General features: G+C 33.5%; 1 protein-coding gene across 6 annotated transcripts in view; it reads left to right on the forward strand.

Moving 5' to 3' along the window:
* Nucleotides 1-24,905, forward strand: part of SSBP2 (single stranded DNA binding protein 2) — a gene marked incomplete at both ends in the record, with an annotated part of 264,899 nt that overhangs the window by 181,288 nt on the left and 58,706 nt on the right. For 4 of the 6 annotated variants that reach the window (XM_084234129.1, XM_084234130.1, XM_084234134.1 and 1 more), the window contains 2 exons: nt 4,970-5,059; nt 23,783-23,842. In XM_084234129.1, the coding sequence (XP_084090255.1) occupies nt 4,970-5,059; nt 23,783-23,842 (150 nt within the window). The remainder of the gene's footprint in view (nt 1-4,969; nt 5,060-23,782; nt 23,843-24,905) is intronic. The other 2 variants (XM_084234132.1, XM_084234133.1) reach the window with 2 other exon arrangements.

The raw sequence follows: 24,905 nt of genomic DNA on the forward strand, positions 1-24,905 counted from the left end.
TTCTCTGTAACAAGTACCAAGCCAGGTTCTAAAATACCAAACGACAATGGTAGCTAATCTGATGAGAGTCAGCAAACATAAATTTTCCTGTGTGGGAGTTTTGAGAAACAATATTCGTATATTCTCTAGCCAACTAGGAAATGTATAGAATTTAAATTTGAGTAGTGTTAAAAAAAAAGATAAGAAATAAAACTAGGTAAATTGGAGTTATTTTGAATGCCGAAAGTATATTACAAAATGGAATGTAGAGGGTAAAAGTTATTTGTGAATGAACAGATTCATGAAAACAAAGTTTATGCCTAAAACTCTACAGTTATAATAAGGATTAGGAAATGGAAGAAGAAAAGTAAGTGTAAGTTTACTTCATTTTATATAGGGAAATATTAGGATAAAGAAAATTTGTTTCCTTTTTCCTAATTTTAAATGACTTTTCATTTGTTACTTATTAGAGGACTTTACTGCTAACAAGTAAAGCAGTTAAATAAAATATAACTTAAAGGGATGTGAGATGATTTAATATATGAACACAAACAAAAGGAAAGCTGAGCTTGCAATATTAATTTCAGACAAAATAGATTCAAGGCAATGATTATTAAATATGACAAAGAAAGTCACTTTTAATAAATAGAATCCACAATAAAGACACAGAGGTTATCAAAGCATGTGCAGTGAACACAGAATGAAAGTAAGGCAAATATTGATAGAAGCCCAAGGAAAAATGGACAAACAATAGTTGTATTTTATATACTATTAAATATATATACAATTATATATTTAGATAAAACAAGGGGACAAAAATTAGAGATATGAAGATATTGAGCAAATGGATAAAAATGTAGATCAAGAACATGGATATTTTGTTAAATATGAAATTTGATCACTGGCTAAACCACAAAAAATTTCCTAAATATAGAAATTGTATAGTGGATTTTTTTTCTAGACACCATTGGGAAAGTTTAATAATAGATCAGTAATTCTCTACTCATCCTCTTTATACTCACATGTCCCTCTTTATACTCACATGTCCCTTTAGCCCTCCCTCTACTTTCTAATTATTGTATCATTATGTTGCTTCTATTATCTTCATAATTTTACATATAAGTTAATCATTTTTCTAGCAGCCTTAGTAAAATCCTTAGTTAATAAGAATAGTTATTTAGTATATAGACTCTTGTTAAATGCCAGTTATGTTTTAAAATACCATGATACAGCTGATTATTAAACAAAAATTTTACTATGTCTATTGCTTTGAAACCTCCCTACAGAAAGTAGATTTTCTACCAGACATCACTAGTGACAACAATTAAGGTTAAAATAAGAACTCTTTCAGATTTTATTTCATATTTTTATTTAAGAAGAAAAAAATAGCAGAATACGTCTCTGTTCCTTAAATAGAGAATTAGGGAAGATAATGTATTTTTAAAAATTCAGTGAAAGGAAAATGGCGCTAGACATATTACAAGGGAGAAAATGTCCCAAAGAAAAGGGACACAAACTACCTTATACCATCCTACCCTCTAAGAAGGCATAATAAATACAAAAAAAAAATTTCAAGAGGAAATGACACACAGACTAAAACAAAAATATATGTAAACATGAGGATTTGACAGTGACTTTTTAAAGTTTATTTTATCTGTGGGAAAGCAAGAAGTTGTTCCATAATTTAGGTCATTTGAAAACACCCAATCACAAAATTTAAGAATAGCTAGAAAATGTTTTTGAAAGCATACAAATTAATCTAGTAGAAACAAAACAATTATAATGATTAAAATTCTTACATCTACCCTGATCTAATATTTTCAGTTTACTTATAAGAAATATTGAAAGGCCATATCATTTATATTAATTTCTCTCTAAAAAAAAAAAAAAAACAAAGTCAACCCTAAGTAATAATGGATATATTACATAATAATTTTCTGTGGTATTCTAACAGGAATTCACACAAATCCAGGGAAACTAATACTTTGTAATAGTTTAATATAATTAAGCTATCTACTGTCCTTTTGAGATTTAGTGTCAAGCTCCCGGAATACCTATTTACTGACTTAGATGCTACAACAATTTTCTGTGGATCCTTAGGTCCAAAGATAAATCCTTCTTATGAGTTGGAGTAAACTTGAGACAAAGCTCAAATTCTAGCAATGAAACCAAAAAATTTGGGATTTTTTTCTTTTACATAAAGCCCTTAATACACAAAACTGATTCTTAATTAACCTACAGTTCAAAAGCATGTATTATTTCTATTGCTCTTGTATATAAATTAGCAAATTAGCAAATTAATCAGTTGGAGAAGTATACTCTTTTATAGTACTTAGAAAGTATCATTTAGTTTACCTCTGTAGTGTTTATTGCCATACCAGTATTAGTTAGTGATCAAAGGGTGTACTTAAATGTGCTCTAAGTTTGAGTCCACATAGTAATAAATGGGGAAATTATCCCTTGCCAATAAAATCCCAGAAAAATGGATAGAATATTTAGTTCCAAAATGTGGTTTCCAAAGTGCTGTTTGGGCTGAAATGACCTGGACTAGTGCTGTGTGTTGGGTAATTATTAGTATTCAGTTCACTTTACTTCCTCAGGCAAGGGCTAGAAATTACTATCACATGTTAAAACTGAATCATCAAGCTGGCTATAAAACTCAGCTTTTAAGAGATCTCCATTCTCATGCCCAAGGTTTGATCATCAGGAGAGAAAAATTCCCACAAAATTCTTGTGCCTCTGAGAGGGAAAAGATGAAGACTGTAATAATTTGGTACCTCTTGAAATGTAGGAAAGACAATCTCAACAGAGAAAGGGACAAATTAAAATCAGTTACTAATCATGATAACCCAGATAATTATTTTTTCAACTGATTTATTCATCCTTGACTAGCCTGTTTAAAATTATAAACTATCACCTTTACTGGGAAGACCCTATTCCATACTCTTCCCCACCCCCCTGCCCCCAGAACTGTCTTTCGTTCTTCACTGGAATGTTAACTTCACAAACCAAGGATTTTTTTTTACCCTCATGTTATGTTGTCTGCCATTTTTCAGAGCCTAAAATGGTCTTTGACAATATGTATTTTAATTGAATTTGTTAAATAAATTTCAGGTCATAAAAAATGAGAAAGCATTTTAAATTAAGATTTCACTTGCTTAAATTTTAATCTATATCATTGATCTCACTTTTAAATAACAGCTGAAAAACATAGAAAACTTATAATGAACAACTGAAGAAAAGAACTAGCAATACCTTTATGTAATTTAATTCTCTCTAACTTTTTTTCCTTTAGGCAGGCAAAGGCATCTCCTATATAAATTTTAGGCAACTAAAATTGAGCAGAATGCAGCATTTTTGAGCCACCCTAAGAAGTTGCAGCAATTATGTTAGGGTTTTGTATACATTTCTATAACAATATATGTCAGTGTGGTTTACAAACTTTTTTTTTGTATATATCTTAATGCAAAACAGGTTTCTATTCTGCAATTAGAAGAACAGTAACAATCTATGTCTAGCTTTTAGTAGTAAGAGCAACTTCCACATGAGAATAATAGACTATCAAAGAGCGTAGATCAAATCTTTCTTCCTAAATGGACTGTAATTATATTTAAACTACAGGAAAACAAATGTTTGCTGGTAGATTTCCCTTACTTTGGCATCATGTAAAATTTTACGCAAGCTAAAATTAAAACAGCAATTTGCCTTCCATTTTTTAAAAACATGAATGTTGATAAAGTAAAATAGAACAATGTCTGGCAAATGGTTGTTATCAAGTAATGTATACTAAATGAAATTGCATATTTTTCCTTAAATATAATAGATTGAAGCTTCATCTTAATATCTAAGATATTTGTCCTTTCATACTGACATTATCAAATGTTTAGCTTTTGTTGTCTGTATGTGAACAGTATTTTAGGTAATCACATCTAGATTTCCTCAGAAATTAGTAAAATAATTTGCCTTCATTATTAATACAGAATACATGGTTTGGTGTTTTTCAATTTATGTACAAATATACTGAGATATTATATCTTTTAATGGAATATTAATGCACTAATGAATATACTGACCTATTAGATGAGGACAGTATAACATATATACATTAGACCCAGAAATGATCAAGTTCATTTTATAGCTGAACTGTCAGATTGTTGCTAATCTGTCTGCAGCATATTCTGGTCCCTTTTTTACTATTCTTAGTGTCCATAATATGACTATGCAGGTTGAAGAATGAAATCCATGGTTGTAGGACAGATGTATTACTGTTTCTATATAAGAACTAAATCTAAAGCTTGGATTGATTAAAAGAGGTTAACTCAAACTTTTTCATACTCCGATATCATAAAGCCATAGGATTCCATTAAAAATGTGAGTGAACTAGACTTAGAATTTTTCAGTCTGACATTTTTCATAAATGTATTTATTTTATATATTGATACTAACTACAAATCTAGTTACTTTCTCTTATTCAGTCTAATTTTTTCTCACTACGCTTTTTGTTGTTGCAATTATATTTTGGCTAACAATTGTGTATCAGAAGGTGAATTATGTAACTGTTGGTACCTCTAGGCTGACAATTAATTACACCTGTTTAAGACAAAAGCATAATCTAAAAAAATTTTTTGCAGCTTCTAGAGCCACCATTTATAAACTTATTTGTTGGTGATATTGCCATTTCAGATGCCTAAAAATAAAGCATTTACTTAAATTTTTTTATTTTGTCTATTTGCATTTTATATATCATTCAAACTACCAACTTATTAAAGTTTTATGACAAAGTTTAAAGAGACCTGTTTAAGACAAATAATCTAGCCAGTCATATGCTAAAGTAAGTGTTGTATCTTAGTTTACCTCTGGAGTGGGGGAAATTACCAATATTTGTTTCTGGACTTGAAAAGCTTCCCTTCCTACAATTTTTTATCATTAGTCTTTGGTTTTGTGCCTTCTCTATAATGACATAGGTTTGTTTCTCCTTTGTTCTTTGCAGAGTGCTGCAGCAGCTCCCAGTCCAGTGCTAGGAAACATTCCCCCAGGAGATGGCATGCCAGTAGGTCCTGTACCACCAGGGTTCTTTCAGGTACTCAGAGAAACTGACTAGGAATGTTAAGGCATAGGAACTCCTGCTTGATTATATTTAAATCTATAAAGGAGAACAGGCAATTTTTATGTTTAAGGTAAACATAACACTGTGCAGCCAACTCTTGATTATTCAGAGACTGGTTATTTGGTGTATAGATTAGCCCTTCCTATGTTTCATTTGTTGTTAAATTTTTATTCAGTTATTTATTTTGTCATTTCATTGTTCAATTAAAAGAGGGAGTTGAAATGCAAATTAGCTAGCCCATTAAGTTAATTGTGGCAAAGATTTGGTGTGGGAGAAGAGGCCTCAAGATGAAATTCTGAAATATGTCGATTTTAACTATCCAAGCTATCCATATCTCCCCTAAGACTAAAGATAATCAGGATTTGGCTGTACTTTCAAAATATAGCTAAATCATAATGTATTCATTTATTATTATTGGCTCTATCAAAACATTTTTGAGAATCTTAGCAGCTTTTAAAGTGGAGTTTTTAAAAATAAATGTTAATATTTTAAAATTTCAACAAGATAATTACTTTAGCAATGATAAGGGTTTTCTAATCAAAACAGATTCTGAAAGGTTATTTTTTTTAAACTACATAGTTAATTTTATAATACCCTTAAAAAAATGGGAGAAATTTAGGAGTTAAGAACTAGACATGAAAAGCATTACAGGAATTAATGAAATATGCTATATTGTCAATGAATTACATAGCTACTGATTTGTCACTCCAGTGTTTTGTATTTTCAAATCCTTGATAATTATTTGTTAGTTAATTCATATCATTATAGAGATCAATGTACTTATAAATGTGAAAATGGAGAAATAAAATTGTTACAAAGTACAGTACAGCAATCAAATACAAATGTCTCAGTTAGAACCTACTACCAACTCTGAAATATAAAGTCCCTTAGGATATACTTATTTGTTCAGCTATTCTATATCCCCAAGTGATCTGGAATATTCAGTTATCTCCAGCTCATTCTGTCTTAGATGCTTTTTCTCTAAAACATGATATAATTTTTGATTATTAAGATAATAGCTAACATTTAATCACTGTTTACTGTGACAGGCTTTGTTCTAAATGCTTCATATATAAACTCTTAATCCCAACAATAACTCTTGATGTGAAGTACATATTATTCCCATTATAGATGGAAAAACCAAGGCTGTCATAGATAAGTGATTTGCACAAAGTTAGAAAGTGACACAATTGACATTCAAATCAAGGCATTCTAGACTTGTCATTGAATTTAGCTTTTCAAGTTGATAGCTGATCATTCATAAAATATTTTTAGGTAATTTTTCTGCTTGTAATCTTTTTTCTCTTACCAAATATAAGTTGGAAGAACAAATTAGGGAATTTATATACTTACGAGTAACAGCTCGTAAGTGGCACTTTTAAAAAGGAGGTGGCTTGGAAAGGAATTTATTCTTTCTAGAGTTCAGTAAAGATGTTTAAACCCACATATTATTTTCACTTTTATAGAGTGAACCATTCTCCCCTTACTTTGTCTTTTGCCTGAGTCTTGTTAAGAGTAGCTAGAACAGTTAAGTTTGTCTTAATTATTCCAATGTGATAAATATTTGATTAGTATTTATCTTCCTGTAGCTCACTGTCCCACCAGTGAGGCATCATTAAAAATAAAAAACCATAATATAGCAGGATCCATGCCTGCTATACAAGTCTACTGAATAATCAAGTCCTTACCACGGTAACATAAGGCCTTTCTCCTATAGTACATCTTTCCAACTTCATTTCTAGGAACTCCTGCCTACTTTCCCTCTGCTTTCTGTCTTATTAGTATGAACACCTCTGCACATGTCACCTGGACTTCTAACAGTGTAAACTTCTGTGATGACCTAGAAGAGAGAGTGGTAAAGTCTGCCTAAATTGGAGATAAGAGTAGTCTAGAAAAGTTTTCCAGGAAAATAAGCAAAGGAATAATCCAGAAAGTGGGAACAGTAACAGTAAAAATGTGGAAGCATCCAGGTGACATGTGCAGAGGTGTTCATACTAAAAAGAGAGAAAGCAGAGGGAAAGTAGGCAGGAGTTCCTGGAAATGAAGTTGGAAAGATGTACTATAGGAGAAAGGCCTTATGTTACCATGGTAAGGACTTGATTATTCAGTAGGCTTGTAGTTGTCAGATATCTTTAAGAATGGAAATGACCAGAATGCAAACTATGGAGTTGATGATACAAAGTATGGAATGGATGGTATAGAATTAATGTTACAATTATATACAAAATACCTGCCATCAAAAAAAAAAAAAAAAACCTTCCAGTATGTTGAGAGAAAAGGTAATTAAAGTGTAGAAGGAAAATGGCTATATTAAGTTAGAGTGTGCTCCTAGAGAAAATCAGGCCACCAAATCCAATCTTGAGATGAGCACTGTTGGGGTGGGAGTAGGGGGGAACTTTCAAAATAGTCAGTGAAATCCATATTGGCATCTAAAGATGACTTAACAGGCAAATGAGGCAGGGAGAGTGTGAAAGAATATTTCAAGAGGGTGGAAAGTTATAAAGACCTAGTGGGTAAAGGAGAGAAAAAAATTTTTTAATGGAGCTTAATTAGTTAAAGGAGAGGAGCTGATGATGAGGCTCTAGAGGAACCTTGAGGAGGTTTATAGGTTAGTTAAGAGCTTCAGCCTAATTTTAAGGACAGTCATAAGCTATTAAAGGATTTCAAGCATGAGAGAGGCATGTTCATATTTGCAGTTTTAGAAACATCACTTCAGTGACAGTGTCTAACCTGGACCACAGAAGGATACATCTGGAGGCTGTGAGACTTATTTAGGAGGCTCTCATAATAATTCAGTTAAGATTTAATGATGGCCTGAACTAAGGCAGTGGCAGTGGATATGGAATGAGATGAACAGATTTGAGACAAATAAATGGGGTGCGGGGTGTGAGTAAATTAATTCAAGAATAATATCCTGATTTCTGACCCTAGCTTGAGCAGATGGAGTTATCATTTTCTGAGATAGGAACTACAAAATGAAAAATAGGTCCAAGGTGGGACATAAGAGGTTCCTAGGGGACTTTCTGTTATTAGAGATGTCCTTTAGGCTAATGGCCTACAGGTTTGAGCCTGAAAACAGTGATCTAGGGTAGAGATAAATTGCAGGATCATCATTATATTAAGGGCACTGAAATCCTCAGGATTAGGTGAATTAACTAGGTAAAAAGCACAGGATCAGAAATAAGAGCATATACAACAAAACTCCAAAAACACTGACACTTAAAAGATGGAAAAAAGCAATAAAACTCATTAAAGAGACTGATGCAGAGGTAGCAGTTGGTTGGCTATTATCGTAACTAGGGGGAGACTTTCTAAACCTTTGCAAGAGTAGTGACAGTAGGACAGAAAAAGTGGCTGCTCAGAGTTTTACATTTGATAAGCCTTAGTTGATTAACCAAATTAAGGATAGAAGAGAAAGGGTTGGATGAATCAGAATAATTCCAACTTTGGGTCTCTGAATAATTTTAAAATTGTTTGAGAGTTAAAATGATGTAAAACATATATAAAATTTAAAAAATAGGAAGTGAAAAGTGTTAGCTATGTTTGAGTTTCATATACTTGCCATTTTTCTTTATCCTAGATCATTCCAACTCATCCCAAATACTATTTCCCACTATTCAACAGGCTTTTAAATATGCCCAGTCTCCCTAGAAATGGCTCTCTGACATACTGAAAAGCTAAAGCTATCAACTCTTTTCAAAAGGAATGGGGTATTATTGTCTTTGGGCCCATATGGGATCAGACTACAGGTTATTCCCTACATGTTAGCATGTTCTTACTACAGAGACCAAGTTGTACTTCAGTGTCATTGTGACCATACTGCCTATTGCTAATGAAGAGTAGTTGGTAGGGGAAAAATAGCAATGCCTTCCATTAATTATAATTGTCTCTGCTACCTCTACTCAAGTCCAAATTCCAGTTTCTAATCCAGTTCAAAGAGATACTGTAAGAAATATCAAAATCTAACACACTGACTCCTAAGATCAGGCACAATCCTGATTATTAGGTGAGGGCAAGACTGGGAAGATTAGTACCAAGTGGAAAGAGCTGAATGTTTCCTTCTGGTGGGAACGTCCAGAAGATTCGATGGGAAAGACTCAGATTCTCCAAAAAGCCAGACCCTCAGATGACAGAGAATCCCTGGTTCAAAACAGATTTAGAAGGGTGCTAAACAGGTTTTCCAGCCTCTGTTTGCTTGCAACTACTAAATTATAGAGAGTAGTTACCTCCCCTTGCCTTTGACCTTTAAGCAGAGTATGAGAATAGTTTTGAATCTCAATTCTTAGTGGGGAAATGCAAAGCTTATTTGAGGACAGGTGAAATGGGACTAGTCCAGGTAAGAATTGAGTGTATTGAAACTATGGAACTTTTTTTTTCCCCCTAAAGATTTATTTATTTATTTATACAAGCACTGGGTACGAGAATTCACCAGAGCGGGGAACAGAACAGGCAGACTGCCGAAGTACACTGCTGAGGGGAGCAGTGGGCAGCAGGAGAGGTCTGCGCGCCATGTGGGACCCTCACCCAGCGGCCGGGGATCAAACTGGCGCTGCAGAGACTGCGGGCAGCTCCGCAACCCGGTGCTCAACCGCTGCGCCACCAGGGAGGCCCAAACCTATGAAATTTTTTAATGAATAACTGAAAGTATAGTTTGTTAAAAGCACATAAAGCACAAACTTAAATAGTTCTGAGCTCTACTCATTATGTGATCATACCATAAAAAGGTACATTAGAAACAGTTCTCCTAAATAGACACCCCTTTCATTCCTATTTATGTTGCAAAACAAACCCTTTTTCCATTGTAATTGTAGATTTAATATATCACCAAGAGGAATCATAACACACTCTCATAACAGCTGCATCTGAAAAATTGCAATTAACTTATACTCTAAAATAAATAATTGATACATACCTCATGCATTTAATAAATGTACCCCAGAAGGCAGTCTTTAGTGACTTTCTATTTGCAACAGATATTAAATTTAAGACTTTTTTTTTTTAAATAGAAGAGCTCCTGTTGTTGAGGTAAGAGACCATTAAGTAAAATCAGTGGGATTAGTTGGACATACAAGAGCTATCAATTTAGAGAATAAAATCATTTAAAGTAAAACATAGTATTTACTTGGAGTCTTACCAGTGGAGTAATTTGTATACAAAACCATAAGAACTTTCAAGTGACCTACTGGGGAATTAATGAAGAACTTTAAAGCAGTTTTCTCATTTTGGGAAGTCTTACTAGTGGAGTTAGAGGAAAGACAGTAGAAGCTGCCATTGCCTGAATTCACATTTGGAATAAAATATTGTGGTATGAGCACATGTAGCAGGTATATAGAACTGTCTGTACTCTGACTCCTATGCCTGAATCTTAATAGTTTCATTGTATGCTAAGAAATGCAAATTATATATTAAAATATCAATTTGCTTATTTATTTTCACAACATTCTTACCAAAAAAAAAAAAACTAGGCAAAGCTTGACTCCTGCAATTTTATTGAAATAAGCATCAGTGGTTCTTAGCCTAATTCGATTTTCTTCTTATTCATGTATAGTAAACGAAATAGTTGAGAAAAAAAAGCATAAAATAAAAATGAAGTACTTATTCTTTTGTGTTTTAAAAAACAGACTTAATTACCTTATGAAATTTTATGATTTTATGGAATTGAGGAAGTAACAAGAAAACTTCTCTTGTGAATTTACTGTAATTTTATGTTACAGTAAATTGTTCATACTTCAACAAAAAATATTGAAAGGAGTAAAAATATTATATATTGTTTTCCTTCTATTGTGCTTCTTACCTCAGAATACTTTTTAGGAAGAAAACTACACTTTTTTTTTAATTACTCTAAACATATCTAATTTCTATATAAAAACACAGTATAGTCTTTTTTTTTTTTTAAGTTTTTTTTTTTTTTTTTTTTAGAGGCATGTTTTTATTTATTTATTTATTTGTTTGTTTGGTTTTTTTTGTTTATACATGCACTGGGTACAGTCAGAAGCGCGGGAGGGTGAGAGAATTCACCAGAGCCAGAGCGGGGAGCAGAGCAGGCAGAAAGACCGAAGTACACTGCTGAGGGGAGCAGCGGGCAGCAGGAGAGGTCTGCGCGCCATGTGGGACCCTCCTCCGGTGGCCGGGGAGCAGCCGGGGATCGAACCGGCGCCGCAGAGGCCGCGGGCAGCTTCGCAACCCAGCGCTCAACCGCTGCGCCACCGGGGAGGCCCAAAAACACAGTATAGTCTTTTAATGTATCTTTGAGTTTACAATTTTATGTGAGATACTTGTAAATAATTTTGAACTGTTTATAGCCTTTTGTTAATTTTTACCATCATTATGTTTTGATTTTTTTATCTTGATGTATTGACTGAATTCTAGTCACTGGATCTCTAGTTTTCCTAAACTGTTGAAAACTAACATTTATGTTGGGTTGTAAATTTAAGGTTTTGACATTAGATTATAAATACTTGCTACAGATACAGTATACCAGGTAATTTAGTTTCAAACTAAGACATCCGTATTTTAAAAATCAGAATTGATCGAAATTCTGATATGGTAGAAATTAGTCAAATTTTGTTTGTAGGCAAAATGTCAACAATGGTAAAGCTGCTTTGCCATCTAGTGGTGGTTTGCAGATATCTCTGCTTGTTCAGGGTCTATTTTCCAAAGGATCTATTTTTAGCAAGACTGCACTGTAGCTAGCTGACCTAATGCTTTGACATAGTAACAACGCAATAAGAACAAAAAATAGAAGAAAATCTCCCCTTCTCTCCATGGGATTGTTATTGACTGGAAAAGCTTCAATATAAATGACATTCATAAAGCAGTGAAGACAAAAACAAAGCTCAGGGTGATAGAATACTCTTGTTATTTCAAAAGAAAAAAATCAAAATGAGTCAAAAATAAGAGTAATTATTCTAACACTTGAAACTAAAAAGGAAACACAAGACATGCTTTTCTAAGCCCTGGTTAAATGTTTCTGGAAGTAGATATTTATTTAACAGATTTCTGGAAAGAAGTCCTATATTTTGAAGTTGCCCTTTTGCTATTCCTATTCAGACATCCAACATCCAACCATTTCACTATCAGGAGCACCTGTTTTGTCCTGGTATTTGTACATATAATCAAATAGTCATATACATTTTCATCTCTCTTCTGTTAATAATCTTCCTATTGTCTTCACTGCCAATGGCTTGCTTTCCTCTTATTCTTCCTCACCTTGGTTTTTTGTGTGAGTAGTCTTAGGATAACACACTAAACCATGAGCAACATTCTCTCTTATCCCTAGAAGTTGTAAATAACATCTTTGACGTTAGCTAATGAACCAAAAGATTAGATAGGATAGCTTTTCTCAGTTTGGATAAGTAGGGTACTAAAAATTTCAAATAGAGTTGACATACCGAAGTATAACATGTTATATTATCTGTACCTTAAAAATTCAAACATTAGTAGTATTGTTTTATGATTAAATGTACCAGGATTTGGAGAGTGGTGGTGGGAGAAGTTGCTTGTTTATCCAAGTTCAAGAAATACATATTAAGTTTAAAGACTCCAAATAACATTTTTAAGAAATTTAAAGAAGAGAGATTCTAAGTGTGAAGAATGGAACAAGTCTTTCTGTAATATAAAGATAAAAGCAGCCTAAAAAAAATTAAGGTGCCTGACAGCTGCTGGCTTTGATAATGCTTTCCTGCAGTTGTAATAGTTTTCCTGGCCTCAACTATTAGGACAAATTAAAACTGCTCAGCTTGAGTAACTAAGTATGCTTTTTTTAAAAAATTGCCATTTCAAACAACTAAAGACACTATAGCAGTGGCTGGATGTACAGTGAGCAAAGAAGGGAGAGACAGGGTGCAGAGTGTTTGCATTTTCCAATTAGAAACCATACTTTTTTGTAGTTTGTCAAAATGGGTGTTCAGGGAAAAGTTAGCTTGGCCATCCTAGACCAGTTGGTTTTCCTTTCACTTTCATGATGCTTCTGCAAGCTAAAGGTGTCAAGATAGTTGAAATAATAAAATACCCTTTTAAAATTGCATCTGTAATAATTTGAAGTTAGCTTTTCTTTTGAAAATATTCTATTGAAAATTCTTCCCAGCGTGCCTTAGTTTTTACAAAAGCATGTTTGTGTGTGGGGCAGGGAGGGGTGTATACCAAATGTGCAAAGGCAGTTTATGACACAATTTTTTAATACTGGTTATATAAAAAATGGTCACCATTCTTTGGGGAATTAAAGCTAACTAATTAGTTATTAAATCTATTACAAATTTCAAAAAAAGTGTTGATTTATCTTAATTATATATTAGCATTCTTTTTAAAACATACCTTATCTCTGAATGGTGTTTAGGAATAATTTTTTATATTCTATGTCAGGAGTTGACAAGCTACTCCTATAAAAAGCCATATAGTAAATATTTTCAGCTTTAAAGACTCTGAAATCACAACTATTCAACTCCTGGTGTAATGTTAAAACAGCCATAGACATTGTAAACTAATGAGTGTGGCTATTCCAGTAAATTTGTATTTACACAGTTTGTGAGACAGATTTAGAACCTGATAAGAAATCTACACACTAAGGACTAAAAACAATGTTTCTCCAAGTGTGTCTTGTACACTAACACGGCAGAGTCCTGGGAGTGACCCAACACCTAGTGTATCAGAATTTTTGAGAATGGAAGAGTTTGGCTGGAAAATACTGATTATTCTTTTTTGGCTGGTTTTGGCTTTTTTTTTTTTTTTAAATTAATTATTTATCCAAGCACTGGGTACAGTCAGAAGCGCGGGAAGGTGAGAGAATTCAACAGAACCAGAGCAGGGAACAGAACAGGCAGATAGACCGAAGTACACTGCCGAGACCCTCGCCGGCAGCGGGGGATGGAACCCGTGCTGCAGAGGCTGTGAGCAACTTCGCAGCCCAGCGCTCAACCGCTGCGCCACCAGGGGAGGCCCTGGTTTTGGCTTTTAACAGATATGTCTAAGTAAAATTTGAGAGCCAGTAAGATTGTTGTCCATTTTCAGCAGCGAATACTTATTACCCACATACCTCACCACCACACCAGAGTTACTGCCTGCAGTGAACACGATAAACAGAAATCAATACCCACTCAGAGCTTAGTCTACTAAAGAAACAGTAAACAAAATTTAAATATGTGACATGTTGGACAGTTGTAAGGGTTAGAAAAATGAAACAAAAGGAAAATGGGCTGTGTTGTCGAAGTTTTAGACAGAGTAGCCAGAAAAGAGCTCATCATAGACCTCTGTAGGTCATTGTAGGGATTGGGAGTTTGGGGGAGAGTTTTAACAGAATCATTCTGGCTGCTATGTTGACATTAGGCCATAGGAGGGAAGCACGGAAAAAGGGAGAGCAGTTTCCATGTCATTGCAAAATTTTGACAAGAGATTATTATGGCTGGACTGAGATGGTAGGAATGGTGAAAAGTAATTAGATTTAAGATATATTTTAAAGCTAGAGACAACAGATTTTGGTGATGGTTTGGATACGTGCTATGAGGGAAAAAGAAATCAAGGACAAGTGCGAGACTTTTGGCTGATCCATCTTGAAAAAATGGAGCTGACATTTACTAATACTAATAAAACCTCAAGAGCAGGTATGAGGGGAAATATCAGCTTAGTTTTAAACTTAGCAAAATTAAGAGGGCCATGAGATATTACACGGGGAACAAGATAGCAGGGTGACCTTTTATGACTGAAGTTTGGGCTAGAGATACAGATTTGAGAATTGTTAGCATATGGATAATATTTAAAGCTATGAGCCTGGGTAATTGTATTGACAGTAACAAGCTCTACAGTGACCCCAGGGCACCTTTATGATAAATTCATGCCATTTGCAGCAACATGAATGGAGCTGGAAGGGACTATGCTAAGCGAAACAAATCAGAAGGAAAAAGATAAAAATCAGTAAAAAGACAAAACTTGCAAGCTGACCATAGATCTGAGGCACAGAGCAGGAGAGGCGGAAGGAGAGTAATCAAAACGAAGGAAGAGCACAAGGGACTGTGGGGATGGATCATGAGTGCTATGTTGGTGGGAGAACTATGGGGACTAAGTTGGATGGGAGAAATCAAATGCTCTCCAAAAATTAACAGCCATGTAAGAAGATTTTTTTTTTAAATAGAAATTTAAAAAAGTCAAGGAGATGAGGAAGAACCAGCAAAGCAGAATGAAGGGGTAACCTATAAGATAGGAAGAAAACCACCAAGTGTGGTATCTTAGAAGCCAAATGAAAATGTTTCAAGGAGGAGAGGAATGATCATCTGTGTCAAATGCTGCTGATATTTGAAAACTGATGATCATGGATAGCCTTGACTAGTTTCAATAGAGTAATGGGCAGGAAAGCCTGAAAAAAGTAGATTCACTATAAACTGGAAAAGAGAAATTGGAGGCAGTGAATATGTCCAACTCTTTCGAAGAGTTTTCTCTAAAAGGAAAGTGAGAAATGAGAGGGCAGCTGCAGGTGTAAGAGGGGGAGGTGAAAGAAATGCTGCTGGGAGTGAAGTATTGGCTCTGATAAACTGCTCATCCCTGCAGAGAGTCAAAGAAAACACTTCTGCTGGTACCTGTGGGAAGAGAATATAGGCTGTTGATAGGTATCATCCATCCACCCAGCAATCAGGTATAATCTTGAGTGTAAAATGTAATGCCAAGGAATAATCGGATACACTTTGTGCACAGTAGGAGGCTTATCAAAAAAAGTAAAATAGAATTATTTAGAATGTCCATAAATGTGATTATGTGTTTTCTGTCAATTTATATTCCATTAGTAATATGGCATTACAAATACCTTAGACATCAGTAATATTTTTCCTGTTCACTTTGTCTTAACTTTATTGTGCACCTGGATCTATTTAAAATGTGTTTTGAAAAGTATATTTTAAATGATACAGAAAAAGTTTGCAATTTGAATTCTCTCATCTTGCTTACTTTTATACATTTCAGCATTAGTCAAAATAGTAAGCTCTAGTTTCAAAGTAGACTTTTTGGTGCATCAGTATTTCCATGAAAATCTGTTCTATAGAAGACAATTTGATAAAATTCAGATATGAGTTTAGTAACTCTGAGTAACTTAGCAAGTAACTCATATTTACTTGGTCAGTAACCAAGTAAATATGAGTATCATTTCTAAAGAAAGTAAAAATAGAATTTGCATCAAAAGTTCCAGTCATTTTATACAAATTTGAAAGAACAAGATAATAGACAGGTAAGAACAAAGTATCATTTAAATTTAAGTACTCCTCTCTCACTCTTTCATCGGGAACAAGTTTACATGGAAAGGGATGAAGAAGGTAATACTTTTGTATTCTTAGTGAAAAATTGAGTGATTTTTAAAAATTACTGGTTTAGGTTCTTTGACTGAGTCAGCCTGATACTTTATTGGTAGTGTTATTTTTAATGCAGTAATGCAAGTTCACTTGTTTCACAGACACCAAAACAATGTGTATCAGTGTGTATTTTTTATTCCCAACTTTTACACTTACTATTACCATTCACAACCTACCAAATCCGTTTTCAAGCAACTATACCTAACATATGGTAGTGAAAACTTGAGAGTCATCTTCTTGAAAAGGCCCAAAAGAATAAAACTGTTTATAACTCTGTGCTGAAATGGATTGGCATCACCAAAATAGCTTTTTTTAAAAAAAAAAATAATTGATAATGATGTTGATAATGATGGAAGATAAAACCATATATGTAGGGCCTCCCTGGTGGCGCAGCGGTTGAGCACTGGGTTGCGAGGCTGCCTGCGGCCTCTGCAGTACCAGTTCGATCCCCGGCTGCTCCCCGGCCACCGGAGGAGGGTCCCACATGGCGCGCAGACCTCTCCTGCCGCCCGCTGCTCCCCTCAGCAGTGTATTTCCGTCCTTCTGCCTGCTCTGCTCCCCGCTCTGACTCTGGTGAATTCTTTCACCCTCCCGCGCTTCTGACTGTACCCAGTGCTTGTATGTATGTATGTATGTATAAACAAACAAACAAACAAATAAACTTAAAAAAAAAAACCCATATATGTATATCAGAATATGCCTGTAGAAGTGTTTCATTTTGTGAGCTAAATTAGTTTAATAATAGTTGAATGAAAATGTAGTATCCACTGGAGTTTCAGTAATATCTGATAGAGATTTTCATGGAAGAAAAAACAAATTAACATATATGAATTTTCAAGTAACTGACAAAACTCATTTGACATAATTTATGATTTTCTAACAGAAATCATGAAGGCACATCTCATGGAATTATAGAAATAATGTTTTACTATGTAACAGCTGAAATAAAATGCAGGTATCAACATTTTTTTTCAAAGTAATGTTCATATTTAAGAAGAGATTTACTGCTAAGTAAATAGGATTGTAAAACAGAATAGAAACATATAGTAAAGAATTTAAAAATGGACACCATAAGTATAATTTTTAAAACGTTTACATTGGCTATTGCTTAATTCTTATAGTGAGCAATTTCCCTTACCTTTCCAGGACTGAAAATAATTACATTCTACTTCTTTTTTCATCATTTCTAAAACAAAGTGTGGGAGAAGTTTTGCCCTTGAAATAATCTAGAACACTTATTATGCATCTTGCTCCCTGTATCTGACTAAAAGAATACAGAGAGTAAATCTGTCTGAAGCCATGCCAACACAGGGCCAATTAAGGTAGATCTTTATGTAATTAAAATAATTACTAAAGATAACATTTTTCCAGGTCATATCACTTTCTACATTGTGTTTTTCCTTAAAAGTTGATGGAAGCAAATTTATTTGGCAAATAACTATTTTGTAATACATAGATACTTTTGTCCTAGACAATATTATATTAAGTAACAAGGTGTTTAATGTTCTTATTCAAATGCTGAGCCTTTTCTCAATGGAAAGAAAACATGTAAGCTAAAAAAACATTGTTTCTGAGACTTGTTAGTTTCAAATATATTTCAGTCCAAAAAGAGGAGGGAACTGTATATAAACAGCACTAAATGAAACAAACAACTGAGCAAAATAATGGAATTGTTAGCAATATACTACAGAAAAAGATCACTAAGTAACCATACTTTTTTCCAAATTATAAATTAACCTGACAAAAGAGTGATACTAAAAACTGCCTAAGAACCATTATCTTCCACTGTGACAACCCAGAAAGAGAAACCCAAAAGCAGCAGGAAAGAATAACATGTGCTATCAGTCATCTAAATTTTAACTTTTTATGTGTTGTTGATGGGGATACTGCAATTATAATTTAATATTTTTTGAGGTCTCTAGCACTTATTAGATCCTCTATAAGATACAATGTGCCCTAGTTAAGTGTGCATAATTTACCCCATGCATATTTTATAAGCATTTACTAACTGGAGATTCCAATATATTATGCCAGTATCAGTGCTTATGCATTACAATATCAGTGGATACTACCTATTTTTAATAAAATTAGGTGAGATTTTATACAAGAGTTTCAAGCTTTATTATATCTTTTGCTGGATTTTAGGGTCTTCTATCTATGTCTTTCATTCACTTAGTCAATGAGCCAGCTGTGGAACAAACCAACTATTTATTGAATGCTCCTTTGTAAATTCTCTTAGAATGTGCTGAACTTCCTTATAAGTTATCACAGAATACTGCACACTGATTATCCATCTTCTGCTAGTCCATGTTGGCATTTGACTTAAAATCACAAATAAATGGACTAGAGAGTACATATAGTATCAAAACTCCACCAAAAATGCTCCAAGGAAAGAGATAAAGCTTATTAAATTTATTTCAGTTGTCAAATTTCTTTTAGTTGGGTGAATCAAGAGCACATGCTAATTAGTGCTTTACCTGAAATACCACTGCCTTTTCAGCTTTCCATGGTTGAGTAGTAGGAAGGGTAAAGAATTCCACATTAAGTAAATGGTTGCACAGTTGATTGGGCCTAGGAGGATGTGCCAAGTCAGCAGATTTATTTATGGCCTTTTTTTTTTTTTTTTTTTTAAGATTTATTTATTTATTTATTTATACCAGCACTGGGTACAGTCAGAAGCACGGGAGAGTGAGAGAATTCACCAGAGCCAGAGCAGGGAACAGAGAAGGCAGACTGACGAAATACACTGCTGAGGGGAGCAGCGGGCAGGGCAGGAGAGGTCTGCGCCACCATGTGGGACCCTCGCTGGCGGCCGGGGATGGAACCGGCACTGCAGAGGCTGTGGGCAGCTTTGCAGCCCAGTGCTCTACCGCTGCGCCACCAGGGGAGGCCCCTTATGGCCAATTCTTAAAAAATGAAGCATGTGTACCGGCCTTAATCCTATAAAAATACTACTGTAGCAGGTTACTATAGCCATAAGAAACCAAAAACACAGTCAAGAAATTTGGTCTTGGATTTTACATAAAATGGAGTTGACTTAGTGAACTCTAAAATGTAAAAGTTTCTTCTCTAAAGAATGTATCAAAAAGACGTAATTCAAGTAAAATTCTGTAAGTCAAATTATATTAAAATGCACAATACTGGACAGGATTTTTTTTTGAAATAATTGAAATGAAAATTCACTTGTTTCGTCAGTTCATACTTTCATAACCTTGGGAAATGTGTATATCATTCCATTTAAGAAGATATTTTTTCACAATTAGAAGCAAATTTCAAATGAATAATTTTATCCTCAAAAAATTCAGATAGTTTAAATTACATAAGGCCTGTAGATTTGTATATTTTAGAACATACCTCAGGTGTCTGTTTTAAGAGGTGTAAAATGTCCTCAATGTTACATTTATCCATTCTAAACTTAGTGCTATTCATCATTTATTCTAAATTGTTCTCATAAAATATAGTTTATAGAAAATGCTTAAATGAATGGATTTTAAAGAAACTTAAAAATGATTTTAAAATGTTCCTATTAGCAATTTATTCTTAAACACTAAGATTTAAAGAGTTTCTAAATCCATGTTGAAATATTTAAAATGAGATCTAAAGTGAGTTATGCATTGCTACATTAAAAGGATTCTAAGAAATACCAGTTTTATTTTATGGATTAATTACCTTGACATTAAGATAATTACTTGCTCTGATACAGTTTTGTATTTTTTCTCTGAAGTGGGTTTCCTTCATATCTAGGCACACAGTGTCCTAAATCCCCTGATAATGGTATGAACAAAGTGCTAAGGAAGTAGAGGGAAAGAAGCCTATAGATTGTTTAAAGAGGAAGTGACATTTAAACTAGCCCTTGGAGGATTAATACATATTTACTTGGCATGGAAAAGAGGTGCAGAGTAATATCAAAAACAAGAGACTATTCTGGTATTGAAAAATCATATTTTTTGATACTATTTAAAATGGTAGAAAATATAAGCAAGTTAACATTTGAGCAAAATGTCATTTAAGATGTACAATATGTGTATCTTTAAAATGGTTCTCATCACCTGTAATTTCTTTCCTGGTAAATTATTTATATAACATTCCCATATTGGGGGTGGACGGGGTATCTGGGAGAAAGAATTGCACTGAGCAATCTTCAACTACAGTGAGGAAAGAGTGAGCTGGTTCTTTCTAATTCTTAGGGAATTGAGATAAAACACTAAGGGCTTATGAAAGATCAAATAAGAAGAAGGCGATTACTAGTTTCCACTAGCAAGAAAGGGTAAAGAATAAAAGAAAATCTGTCTTTTAGGAAAGCAGATTTTAAAATTCCATGAATAATTCTTGATATAATGGAAAATAATAATCCTTTAAAATTTAATGACATTCATGCTGAAATAAATTATGATTCTAATAGTGTAATCTTTTTGCTAAAAGACTACTTCAAAAAATGAACTGGACAGTTGGTTTGTATTTCTACTAGTTGCCCCATATTTATTGATTTTCTTGTGTCGTATATATTTTTATTCCTTTACTTTATCCCATCCATTCTTTTCTTCTCCCCTCAGGTGTAATAAATATCCTGCCCCCACATCACCTGTGAACCATCACCATGGTCCCTTGTGCTCTTTCCAGTCTGTTTTGATCCCTTTTTCTCCCCCTCCCCTGCTTTAAGCCTCAGATCTATAGTTGCCTACACATTTTGTCTTTTCATCCCATTCATTTTAGGCAGATAACTGAAACATATGGAAATGAGAATCATTGCCTATAAATGTAGTTTTCCTGTCAAAGTACTAATTGTGCCCCTCAATTTATCTTATAAAGAACCTTACATTGAGAGTTTCACTTACTTTAGAAAACTTTAAAACCATGGTTTATTTTCAGCCATTCATAGTACATGTTCTGTCAAATGGGGATGATGTAATAAGACTTGAGGGAGAGGCACCAGATTGAAATAATTGTTTTCATTGATACGTGCCATTTGGTAAAGAGAACATTCTATTTCACATGAGTGGACTGATGTAGAAACAATTTTTCCAGGAAATTGTTTTTCCTATTAAGTTTCAAGACTGAACCTTGAAAAATCCTAAGCAGAAGCCAGTGATAATTATCCCCTTGTTCACTGATCGTTCCAGCCACTCAGAACATTTATGTGTTTACTAAATAATTGTTGAGTGAAAAATCTCTTGCATTCATTTGACCTTTGACCTGAACAAAGAACATATTTGTTGAAATATTTTTCCTTAAATTTGGGGTTTCCCTTATCTCTAGAGAAGCATGGGAATAAGTATCTCCAACATGATAATGATGATCTGTGCCTTATGAACATATATATGCCTATATCCCATACCCACACTCAATAATACAGCTACCTACTACATACTAATCATTATATTTAAGGTTAGTGCAATATACAGTGTAATGCATTTGAGCTCTTTGAAGGAGGGCATATAGAGGAAATAGATTTAACTAGAGGAAGAAACTACCTCTCTCCCAGTCTTATTCTGTGGACTCCTGCAGTGTCCCTCTGCTTCTTTCAGCAGTCCCTTTCTCATACCTCAGGGTCAAATAGGAGAGTACAATTCTAAAATTCACATGCCATCAAATAGTCCACTAAATTAATACTATAACATTTTACATTCAGATGAACATGCAAACCCTAAATGCTCTATTTCAAGTGAGAAATATATCAATGCTAAAATATCAAATGCTAAGACAAACAATTTCTAGCTTGTATTCAATTTCAAACTGAACTTATAGACAGGAATTAGTAACTTATTTTTATTTCTCCACATTTCAAAAACTAAATTGATACCTTAATTTTGGATTGGTGACTATGTGGTACACATTGCTTTGGACTGGCAGCCATTCCAAAACCAGTGACACAATATTGATATGACAGCATAATTTAAGACAATTTCATAAATGAAACTAGGTGGTTAGGAATATAGCAGAAAGTGTGTGAATATTGGGATAAGCTTCTAGTTGGATTAGTAAACTAATCCAATTTAAAATAGAGGTTCAGAAATTATAAAATACTTTGATGAAATATGTAAAAACTAAAAAATTTAAAATCCACTTATGTTAGCAGCTGGAGGTGACATTATTACCCAAATAATCCACTGTTTTTGTCCATTTAAAAAGAACACCTAGGATTTTTTAAATGTAAGAACACAGTGAGCAGAAAGGCAAATGGCTTGCTTAGTTCTCTTATTGGTTTGTCAGACCCTCCAAAAATATAGAAAAGTCTATACAGCATAAATGTGTCAAAATTTTTATTTTTCAGATGTTGCTTTTAAAATAGCCCTGAAAATTTTGTGTGACTGAACTGCAGGCCTGATTTCTAAAAACGTGTGTAGAATACACACCATAAATGAGGAATTTAATTCCTGTAATATAGTATACAGATTTGGCTTGCCCAAGCTTTTATACTTATATATTAATTCATTCTTATTAGTTTACATAATAATCAACCCATTAGAGTTGATAATTTGCTTGTATTACATGTAATAAGTAATGTATTTAAGCAAATTATGCCTTGTGATGTAATTAAATAAAATTTTCTGTTTCTAGAAGAATACAATAAGAATGGAATTTTGGATAAATTTAGAAGAGATCTTAAAATTTCCTGTCTAAATCTAAGTGATGTAAATCATCCTTCTTCCACTCAATCCTGATCACTGAACTATTTCTAGGATTTTTTTTTTCACTGATAAGAGTCAGTATAGCTCAGCAACTTGTGACTCATAAGATAAATTGACTTGAGTTTTAATATAGGACCATTTTTGCCTTTGTTAAAGTGAGGCTCAAAACATGCAAAGAAATTTCAACTTTTAAGTTTATTATCAATTTTAAATTGTAACAGGCGCTTGGCAAAGGGAAATCAAAGTCCTTTTAGCCACAAATGATTCTCAGAAATTTTTTTACCATTTTAAACAAAGCTACAAAAAGATTAATTTTGACAATTTTAAAATTATTAAAGAAAATAGATGATCACACTGCATAATAATCCTGTCAGAATTTTATGCTAAGGACCCAATTTGTATAATAATGGAGCTTGCCAGTAAACTTTACTTCTCTAAGTCTTGAGACTCAATTGCTTAAATTTCTTAATCTTTACCAATTAGTTATCTTTTTCTTAATTTGCATTAAAAATATTTTTACTGTACTTTAATCTTCTTTGATGAATCAACATTTTCTTTAAAAAATTTTCTGGATATTCTACAAAATAAAAAATAGGATGGTAATTTTCTTTAGAGGTATTCTACTAAAAGCTGCTGTATAGGGAAGTAAATTGATTTATGTTTTATATAATTATAAATTTTAAAGCAGTTTATTTTCATATCAGTATTTCACATTATGGTGTTTTGTTTTACTTCAATAGCCTTTTATGTCACCTCGGTACCCTGGAGGTCCAAGGCCCCCACTGAGGATACCTAACCAGGTAAGATTTATGAGCTACTTAAGGGTTTTGGTTTTTTCCCCAAAGAATCAATTTTAAGATAAATATCTTGAAAATGTCACAAATTTTTCTTATTCTACAAAAATATTACATTACCCCTTATAATCTATTTAAGGGTTGGCAAACTATACTCCTATAGGCTGGTTATTTTTGTAAATAAAGTTTTGTTGGAATGTAATCACATTTGTTTTTTGGACTTACTTGTGACTTCCTTTACACTGCAGAAGCAGAGCAGTATGCACTCAGCTACCATTTGAGTAATCATGACAGAGACTAATGTGGACTTCATACTAAAATACAATCTGAATCTTAACAGAAAACATTTGCCAACTTTTGGAGTCTTCCGGATATTTTGAATCTGATTTTTTAAATACATGTAATGCTCACTTAAAAAGTGGCAACAGAATTTTCTGTAAATATACCTTGGTTAAATTTCATGTCATATGTTTTCTACATCATGGCTATAACATTCATTTTAATTTTCCCAAATTATAAAGGTATTATGAGACATGTAATTAAGTACTTCTAGAGTAGTTAAATCTATTAATAATAAATGTTCTAACATCCATTTCCCTGCAAGAAGTCTAAGGTACCAAACTTGTCCACAAGTTTTACTTGCAAGTAGTTCAGTTTTTTTTTTTTTTAAGGATACATCAATGTGCATGTATTTAACAAAGGAAAATTAAAAGCTTAATTGTATGGAATATTTATTATTAAAATACTTGTTTTGTCACTTCCTTTCATGCTGTTATTTGCATGCCTCAGCATTTTCCCAGATCTAAAGTAAACTCTGTTAGCATGGTAACTTTTTTTTTTTTTCATTCCTATTCTGTTTCCACTTCCTGAGCAAAAGTGGAAAAATAAGTTATGCTTACTAATAAATTTGATGGCAACAAAGCTTTGCTTCTCTCCTAACTCTTTATGCAGTGTTCTTGTAGTGTCCCAATTTGTTGGTGTTCTGTGCTTGTATGTACAGTATAGAGATTCCGCACCCACATTCACCTCTACTGGAAAGCTTTAAGTCTGCAGCAGTGGCAGGTCCCCT

This window comes from Talpa europaea, assembly GCF_964194135.1.
Source record: "Talpa europaea genome assembly, chromosome: 5".
NCBI lineage: Eukaryota > Metazoa > Chordata > Mammalia > Eulipotyphla > Talpidae > Talpa > Talpa europaea.